The 8,990-nt window shown below is 45.4% G+C and overlaps 1 protein-coding gene across 3 annotated transcripts; it reads right to left on the bottom strand.

The window, feature by feature from the left end:
• Positions 1 to 291: 291 nt before the first annotated feature.
• Positions 292 to 8,734, bottom strand: LOC135526284 (DAP3-binding cell death enhancer 1-like). Of its 3 annotated transcripts, none has more exons than XM_064954531.1 (11): positions 8,529 to 8,734; positions 4,442 to 4,559; positions 4,073 to 4,175; positions 3,770 to 3,914; positions 3,445 to 3,609; positions 2,915 to 3,000; positions 2,609 to 2,827; positions 2,341 to 2,502; positions 2,127 to 2,219; positions 1,857 to 2,010; positions 292 to 1,729 (listed from the first exon to the last, which is right to left on the bottom strand). In XM_064954531.1, exons 1-11 carry the CDS (start codon positions 8,557 to 8,559, stop codon positions 1,545 to 1,547), a joined length of 1,461 nt encoding a protein of 486 aa, XP_064810603.1. In that variant the 5' UTR covers positions 8,560 to 8,734; the 3' UTR covers positions 292 to 1,544. The 3 variants fall into 3 exon arrangements, with proteins under 3 accessions (XP_064810603.1, XP_064810604.1, XP_064810605.1); XM_064954532.1 differs by having other exon boundaries at positions 292 to 1,726; XM_064954533.1 differs by lacking the exons at positions 4,442 to 4,559; positions 8,529 to 8,734 and having other exon boundaries at positions 3,998 to 4,086.
• Between the last annotated feature and the right edge of the window lie 256 nt (positions 8,735 to 8,990).

Here is an 8,990-nt window from a genome sequence, read left to right as displayed (position 1 = left end):
CATGGTGGGGTCTTCCTTTGTAATCCGTAATGGACTGTAGACCCTTGCCAGAATGTGGCGGGCGTTGAAGCCTGTGTTGTATGATTCCACCTTATTCCTATTCCTTTTGCTGATGACTCTGCGGAGGTCGTAGCGGGACTTCTTGTACTTGTTCCTGTCTTAAGCCGTAGCCTCAGGGTTGTCTGCGATAGAGCTTACTATAGGCTTTGACAACAATGCAGTTTCCCAGATACTTAATGACATACTTAATGACATTTTCTGTCTCAATGACACACAGGCTGGGTTGTATAAAACAGCGTTATATTTTTATTGGTGTTAGACACCTTGTGCGTTCAGCAACAGTAGTGTTCCTAAAGCATGAGAAAATACATATACATACCACATACAGTAACTTATGAATGAAAATACATACATGCACATAATACACAAGCCTCAAGTTAAAGCCCAGGCCCCATTAGAGACTATCTTTACGTTTTCAATTACTGGACAGAGTTGGATAGTTAACCCCTGATAATAAATGGCAACATTGTTGGTAGTTTATGATAAACTTTGAAAAAAGGACAAAAATAAAATCACTTTTCATTCACATTCTTTTAGCCTAACTCTATTCCATTTTAAACAGGGTCAAGTTCACACCAGAGACACTGTACTTAGAGGCATAGCAGGCTAAGGCACACATTACACTAAGTGGCCAGTTTATTAGGTACACCACTCCATTTCACAAAAATGGTTCGATCGTACAGACAGTGAGTCACGTGGCCGTGGCCTGCTTTATAAAGCAGTCAGGCATTGATGCATTCAGTTACTGTTCGATTGACCTTCAAATGGACAAAACGAGTGACCGAAGCGACAATGAGCGTGGTGTGATCGTCGGTGCCAGTATCTCTGGAATGGCCGGCCTCCTGGGATTTTCACGGGTTTATCGAGAAGGGTGCGACAAACCAACATCCAGTCAGCAGCACTCCTGTGGGCGAAAACAGCTTGTTGATGAGAGGTCGATAGACAATGGCCAGAATCGTGCAAGCGAACACTCCTATCAGCTAAAAACAAGAAGAAGCCGCTCCAATGGATCACCAACACTGCTGCAACTGAAAACCTTTGCCTGGTCCGATGAATCCCAGTTCCTGTTGCGTCACGCTGATGGCAGAGTCAGGATTTGGCGTAAACAGTGTGAGTCCATGGCCCCACCCTGCCTGGTCTCAATGGTACAGGCTGGTGGCGGTGGTGTAATGTTTTCCTGGAAAATATTAGATCCCTTGATACCAATTGAGCAACGTTTCCATGCTCCAAAGAATTCAGGCTGTTCTGGAGGCAAAAGGGTGGTCCGACCCGATAGTAGATAGGTCTACTTGCCGTCTCCCATACTTACACACACGTTCCTCAAAGCATTGACTTACACTACATACACATCCAGTTCTAAGTGCTGACAGTGAGACAGTAACCTCAGTGAGACACAACCGAGTGGTTAAACATGTGACCATGCTTTCCCTTTTCATCCTTATCCAATCACAATGACATTCGTAAGTCATGACGGTGTGCGCTAACTATCCCACTCCTAGAGTCCACCTCACAGCGTTCCCCTCAAAGCTGGGGGGGTGGAGGGGGAGGGTGGGGCCACTGGAGGGTGGGGCCACTGGAGGGTAGGACAGGGGAGGGGAGGGTGGTTCCCGCAGACGGTCCGATACGGAGAAGCACGGACAAGAGCGGATAGAGCGCAGGACGGCATCTTCTAGAGGGAGAGAAGGGGGAGATCATATCAGAAGAATGTATTTCATTCAGATTTGTGTAAATAAGAGGTTTTAGGGCAAATAAGCTAAGTGCAAATCTGAATTGAGTGAGAGTGTGTGTATCCTTACCCTCCACTCCACACGGGGGCGTCAGCAAGGTCTTGGCCTGGCTGCTTCCTGCCTGGGCAGCCCGCTGATAGAACCCTACTGCTGTTCTGAAACACTGAGGCACCCCGAACCCACTCTCATAACACTGGCCCAGGAACAGCAGGGCCTCGCTGTCCTACACATACCGATAGAGAAACACACATCTGATTCACACTACACTGAACTGAGAACAGGTTATGATGGATGAGTGAATGACAGTTGTTGAGTTTATGTGTAGAGGATGTCACTCACTCCGCTCTCTGCTGCTATCTTCAGGTAGTGCACCGACTTACGGCTGTCTCTGACTGGCTCCTGTGAGAACAGGGAACCCAGATACACTTGGGCCTGAGAGAGGGGAATGAGACAAACAGGAAGACAGAATAAGACAACTTAAAATCATTGACTTTCAAATGTCATCTTTTTGGCCAAGTCACACAATCATAACAGACACTTCCTTCTCACTCACCTCTTTCAGTCCAGCTGAGGCAGCCTGTTGCAGCAGGCTGATGGCTGAGTCCAGGTCCTTCTGTGTGCTCTGCTGCCCTCTGCTGCTGAGGAGGAGTTTGGCACAGCGGTACTGAGCCTGACTGTGACCCCCAGACGCTGCCTGGCTGTAGAAGTGAAGAGCCTGGAGAGTGAACACCATGAGGGGAGTCATGAGAGAAATGGGACAGGGAATTACAAATATCACCAATGTTAAAAGTCCAGATTTGGACTGTGCAAGTGTTTCTTACCTTCTCCCCGTCTTTGCCTACCCCCCTGCCTTTCTCGTAGCAGACTCCAGTGTTGAACTGGGCCTTGCAGTAACCCCGTCTGGCTGAGGCCAGGAAACAGGAGAAGGCTGCATCATAGTCCCCAGTCTTAGCACTCTCCAGACCGATGATGTTGAGGACTACAGGAACGCTGGAGTCGACCACCTGCTGGAGGTTCTGGGCAGCCCCTGCTAGAGCATCCTAAAGATCACAGGGTCAGCGGTCATGAACAGAAGGCCGCTTCACAATCAGACAGGAGTTAAACAGAGGATCAGCCTAAAAACATACCTGCTCATTCTGCTGCGGAGGCGCTTCTCGCTTTCTGGCTCTGCGTTTGTCTTCAGGATGGGAGGACTTTGAGAAGGACGTCTCCTCTGTAACATGCGTTTAGGCTTGTGTTTGTAAATCAAGTAATCCGGTAGGCATGAATATGTAGAGAATAACTATAATATAACTATACGAGTACAATTTCATAGAAGAGAAATATAGTTACCCTGACCATTCACTGTTAGAATGTAAAGGGTGGCAGGTAGCCCAGAGAGGAGAGCCAGCAACCGGAGGGTTGCCAGTTCGAATCCTGGGTCCGACAGGAAAAATCTATTGGGAAGTGAGCTGGCAACCAAGGGCTGCTGGTATTAAATCCTAGATGCCATTGAGAAAGGCACTTAAACCCCACAACAACAGCACAACACAGTGTGTGTGTCGTTCGGAGAGGTCGGGTTAAAAGCGTCAAATAAAGTCACATTTTGGTTGAGAGCTTGTCTGCAATTGGCCAATAAAGCGATTTGAATCTCTTGAAGGTAGAATGTGAGACTGACCTCTTCCAGAGGAGTGGTGACAGTCAGCGAGGAAGCCGTCAGCGATCGCATCTCCATGGAGCTGGTCAGAGCTGCTGTAGCCGTTACTGCTGCGTTGCTGGGCCTGCTGTCTCTGTGGCAGACAGCTCACACTCCTTCCTCTGGGCAGCACATCACAGCGAGACACTGGATGTACACAACAGGAAGGAGATCAGACTCATTCTGCATTCATGTACTTTTAGAATGCTAGCGCGCGCACACACACACACACACACCTGATCGTCATACCTTAAAATCATTCACTGGATGAATAGCTTGGGATTCGAGTGGTTGTGACATAACTCACGCATCTCCAGTAGGACGCGGTAGTCAAACTTCTGCAGGGTGTCCTGTATGGCCAGGCGTCCTGTGTTCGGATTGGGTTCGGCCCCAGAGGAGACTCGGGAGTGGACCCTCCTACAGATCTGCATCAACAGAACGGCAGCTGCCCCCTAGAGAAAGGTCATACGTCAACTTCACCATCGCCATGGGAAATACATGTTTGCAAATTTGGGAAAACGTGTCTGTAGTCTACATTTTAGGTGGAAGAGTGACGGTTCACTGGGTAATGTGTTTGCGACTGCGTGTTGGTTTCGTGGCCAGGTCATACCCAGCCCACAGCATCCAGAGCAGTGTAGCGCGGGAGCCCATCGTAGCAAAACTGAGAGGTCCTCTTCTTCCACCACTTGTCTCCATCCTCCCCTTTCTGAGAGCTGAGAGAGATGGAAAGAGAAAGGTAAAAGTGGAAAGAGTAAGAGAGAAAATAAAAGTGGGTGATATGAGTGACATTTTTAAAGACTTGTAGAGTTGTATTAAGTCATCACGGCAGGAGCCTCAACAGAGTCACGAGAGAGGGCGTTTGTCCCCATTTCCCCCCAACAGCAGTCTACATGCACAGCAGAGACAGGCCAGGGCCCACAGGATGATGCAACCAGCTGCAAGGCTAGCGAGGAGCGAGGAAAATGAAGGGATGAGGTACCTGCTGTCGGGGGAGTGCCGGCCGGTGGAGAGGAAGGTGGAGGAGTGGATGACCTCATCCTCCACGTGATGATTCTGAGACAGGCGCAGGGGGGCGTTGCCATGGCACCGGCTAAAAACTGGGAGCGGGGGACGGGACAAGATGGGTTGTAATTGAGTTAGCCTGGAAGATACTGCTGATACCATCTGCATTGCCGCTGCACATTTAATAGTGGGTTAAAGTCACATGCACAGAGCACAAGGCATTAGCCTTTTTTAATATTTCATATGCATAAGAGGCAGTCTTAAGTAGTTGTGTATTCTGTGCAACACGGGTCTTTATCGTCATCAGGATGTTCAAACAAACCACAAAACATAAGGTGTCACTAAACAGGTTACAGCAGCGGTTGGTTAGTCAATGTTTTGTAAACAGACCCCCAACCGGCTGAAACCCAAACAGGCTGGCTGACCACGGTTGGCACAGTGTCGGCTCGCCAACTGAACTCAACTCCACGATCGGAGTTGCCTGGAAACCTGAATTGCAGAAATGAGCGTTTGACTCGGAAAAGTTTCCTCTCACGACCTCTACAAGCCAGAATGTTGAATAAAATGATATTTTAACGTACTTTTGACGGTAGGATTACGGGACAATATAATATGCACAGGAAAGTATAATTACATCAACTTTTCAAAGTAATGATAGTGCATTCGTGTTTCCTATCACCTGAAGCATGCACATAACCATAAACATTTGCATGAACTCTGCAAGTATGCACGCATCTCGTGAATCTATTTTTATCTTGTGCACTTGCTTAAGGTGATAGAAATCTGAATACACTACCAGTGCTTTGAAAAGTTTGTGATTATATACTAAACAAAAATATAAAAATGCAACATGTAGTGAACATTTTTCCATAGGCACAGAAAGCTTACTTCTTGCAAATTTTGTGCACACATTTGTTTACATCATCTTCACCAGGTCTTAAACTGACTGCAGTTCTCTGTCGTCACAGACTTCAGTGGGCAAATGCTCACATTCGATGGCCACTGGCACGCTGGAGAAGTGTGCTCCTCACAGATGAATCCCGGTTTCAACTGTACCGGGCAGACGGAGTCACGTGAGTGAGCGGTTTGCTGATGTCAATGTTGTGAGCAAAGTGCCCCATAGTGGCGGTGGGGGTACGGTATGGGCCAGGATAAGCTACGGACAACACAATTGCATTGGATCAATGGCATTTTGAATGCACAGAGATACCGTGACGAGATCCTGAGGCGCATTGTCGTGTCGTTCATCCGCCGCCATCACATCCATGCTCCAGCATGATAATGCTTGGCCCCATGTTGCAAGGATCTGTACACAATTCCTAGAAGTGGAAACTGTCCCAGTTATTTTATGGCATGCAAACTCACCTGACCTGTCACCCATTGAGCATGTTTGGGATGCTCTGGGTCGATGTGTATGACAGTGTGTTTCATATCCCGCCGATATTCAGCAACTTCGTGAAGCCATTGAATAGCGAGACAACATTCCACGATCAACTCTATGTGAAGGAGATGTGTCGCACTGCATGAGGCAAATGGCGGTCACACCAGATACTGACTGGTTTTCTGATCCACGCCCCTACCTTTTGTTAAGGTACACTACATGACCAAAAGTATGTGAATACCTGTTCGTCGAACGTCTCATTCCAAAATAATGGGCATTAATATGGAGTTGGTCCATATTGAGGTCAGGGCTCTGTGCAAGCCAGTCAAGTTCTTTCACACCGATCTCAACAAACCATTTCTGTATAGACTTCACTTTGTGCACAGGGGAATTGTCATGTTGAAACAGTAAAGGGCCTTCCCCAAACTGTTGCCACAAAGTTGGAAGCACAGAATCGACTGGTATGTCACTGTATGCTGTTGCAGCCCCTGATCATTATTCCTCCTCCAAACTATATAGTTGACATTATGAATTAGGGCAGGTAGCATTCCCCTGGCATCCGCCAAACCCAGATTCGTCAATCGGAATGCCAGATAGTGAAGCGTGATTCATCATTCCAGAGAACACATTTCCACTGCTCCAGAGTCCGATGGCGGAGAGCTTTACACAACACCAGCCAACGCTTGGCTTTGCACATGGTGAACTTAGGCTTGTGTGCGTCTCTCTGCCATGGAAACCCATATCATGAAGCTCCCAACAAACAGTTCTTGTGCTGACATTGCTTCCAGAGGCAGTTTGGAACTCAGTAGCGAGTGTTGCAACTAGTGGTCGACCGATTTAATCGGCATGGCCAATTAATTAGGGCCGATTTCAAGTTTTCATAACAATCGGTAATCTGCATTTTTGGATGCCGATTATGGCCGATTACATTGCATTCCACGAAGAAACTGTGCGGCAGGCTGACTACCTGTTACGCGAGTGCAGCAAGGAGCCAAGGTAAGTTGCTAGCTAGCATTAAATGTATCTTATAAAAAAAACATTCAACCTTCACATAATCACTAGTTAACTACACACGGTTGATGATACATTCACGAAAAAAAGCACAATCGTTGCACGAATGTACCTAACCATAAACATCAATGCCTTTCTTAAAATCAATACACATTTTTTTTTTACCTGCATATTTAGTTAAAAGAAATGGATGTCAGCAGGCAATATTAACTATGGAAATTGTGAGTCAGGGTATATGCAACAGTGTGGGCCGCCTGGCTCGTTGTGAACTAATTTGCCAGAATTTTACATAATTATGACATAACATTGAAGGTTTGCACTTTTATTTTCTTCTCCAACACTGTGTTTTTGCATTATTTAAACCAAATTGAGAATGTTTAATTATTTCTTCGAGACCTAATAGATTTTATATGTATTATATTAAGTTAAAATAAAAAAGTGTTCATTGTTCATTCAGTGTTGTTGTAATTGCCATTATTACGAAATATTTAAAAAATATATATAATAAGTCTGATTAATAGGTATCGGCTTTTTTTGGACCTCCAATAATCGGTATCAGCGATGAAAAATCATAATCGGTCGACCTCTAGTCACAACCAAGGACAGACAATTTGTACATGCTTCAGCGGTCCGTTCTGTGAGCTTGTGTGGCCTACCACTTCACTGCTGAGCCGTTGTTGCTCCTAGATGTTTCCACTTCACAACAATAGCACTTACAGTTGACCAGGGCAGCTCTAGCAGGGCAGAAATTTGACAAACTGACTAGCTGGAAAGGTGGCATCCTATGACAGTACCACATTGGAAGTCACTGAACTCTTCAGTAAGGCCCTTCTACTGCCAATGTTTGTCTATGGAGATTGCATGGTTGTGTGCTCAATTTTATACACCTGTCAGCAACGTCTGTGGCTGAACTAGCCAAATCTACATAAACAGTATATACAAAAGTGTCTTTATTCCCAGTCATGTGAAATGAATAGATTAGGGCCTAAATAATGTATTTCAATTGACTGATGTCCTTGTATTAACTATAACTAAAATCTTTGGAATTGTTTCCTGTTACGTTTATCATTTTGTTCAGTGTACTTTCCTGTGGGTATATTGTCTTGTATTATTCCCGACAAAAGTACCAATCGCGCCGACAAACCGGTAAAGGACCATCCGCACCGGTAAAGTATGTTAACATATCATTTCATTCAACATTCTGGCTTGTAGAGGTCGTCAGATAACTTTCCTTATTCAAAATTCTATGCAATTCTCCGTCGGATTTCCAGTCAACGATTCGAGTTAAGTTTAATCGGCAAAGTGAAGGCAGTGTCAATTTAAGTACCCATATAACGATTTGTGGAGCAGAAAGTAGTACCCAAATGCTGGATTACGCATACACTGAGCATGATCTGCCTGAGTTTTAAACAGACGTCCTGCATAAATTAGTGCATTCTAGAACTTTAGAGAACTTACGAGCTAGCAAGCATGTCAATGATTTTAGTTCGTGCGCATAACACTAACGTTACTCTCATGCCAAATCAAATATTAGATAGCTAATTGATTTGCAAATCTAGATAAAACAACGTTACACTTCTATAGACGATTCTAGCAAACTTCGACCGGAGTGCATAAACAAGGCTGGCTAGCTAAAGTTAATGGAGAAAATTGTTAATGATATTGAGTTCACCTCTTCCAACAAACACTTGTACTCTCCACATATTTCCTTGTCCTAGGGCGAATCTCAAGATTAATATTTCTTCATAATTGCGCTAAATGAGTCTCTTTAAAAAAATATTCAGGGGAGTTTTCTCTCCATGAGTACAGTAACGTTAGCTCTACCTAACTGGAAAAATTAAGTATTGAACAGTCACGAATTATTTAGGAAGGTGGCGGGCAACGTCACCCGGAAATAGCAAAACGTGAAGTGATGCAAGAAGGTTGTTTGCGGTTACACATTGCCATCTAGCGGCTGTCACGGTTAGAACAAATCTAATAAAACACATTTTAACCTTTATTTAACTCGGCAAGCCAGTTAAGAAAAAAATATTATTTTTATCTACCCCCGAACAAATCCTCCCCTAACCCGGACGACGCTGGGCCAATTGTGCGCCGCCCTATGGGACTCCCGATCAGGGCCGGTTGTGACACA

The sequence above is a fragment of the Oncorhynchus masou genome, chromosome 32, assembly GCF_036934945.1.
Source record: "Oncorhynchus masou masou isolate Uvic2021 chromosome 32, UVic_Omas_1.1, whole genome shotgun sequence".
Taxonomy (NCBI): Eukaryota; Metazoa; Chordata; class Actinopteri; order Salmoniformes; family Salmonidae; genus Oncorhynchus; species Oncorhynchus masou.
This window is presented reverse-complemented; position numbering and strand designations above follow the sequence as displayed.

What these genes read in the sequence shown, in the direction of transcription:
- LOC135526284 (XM_064954531.1), bottom strand. Translation starts at nt 8,559, where the DNA reads ATGTGGAGAGTACAAGTGTTTGTTGGAAGAG. An exon ending in CTCCGCAGCAGAATGAGCAG is followed by an intron (nt 2,828 to 2,914) that starts GTATGTTTTTAG and finishes TGTGATCTTTAG; the next exon opens with GATGCTCTAGCAGGGGCTGC. An exon ending in TAGGCAAAGACGGGGAGAAG is followed by an intron (nt 2,503 to 2,608) that starts GTAAGAAACACT and finishes TTCACTCTCCAG; the next exon opens with GCTCTTCACTTCTACAGCCA.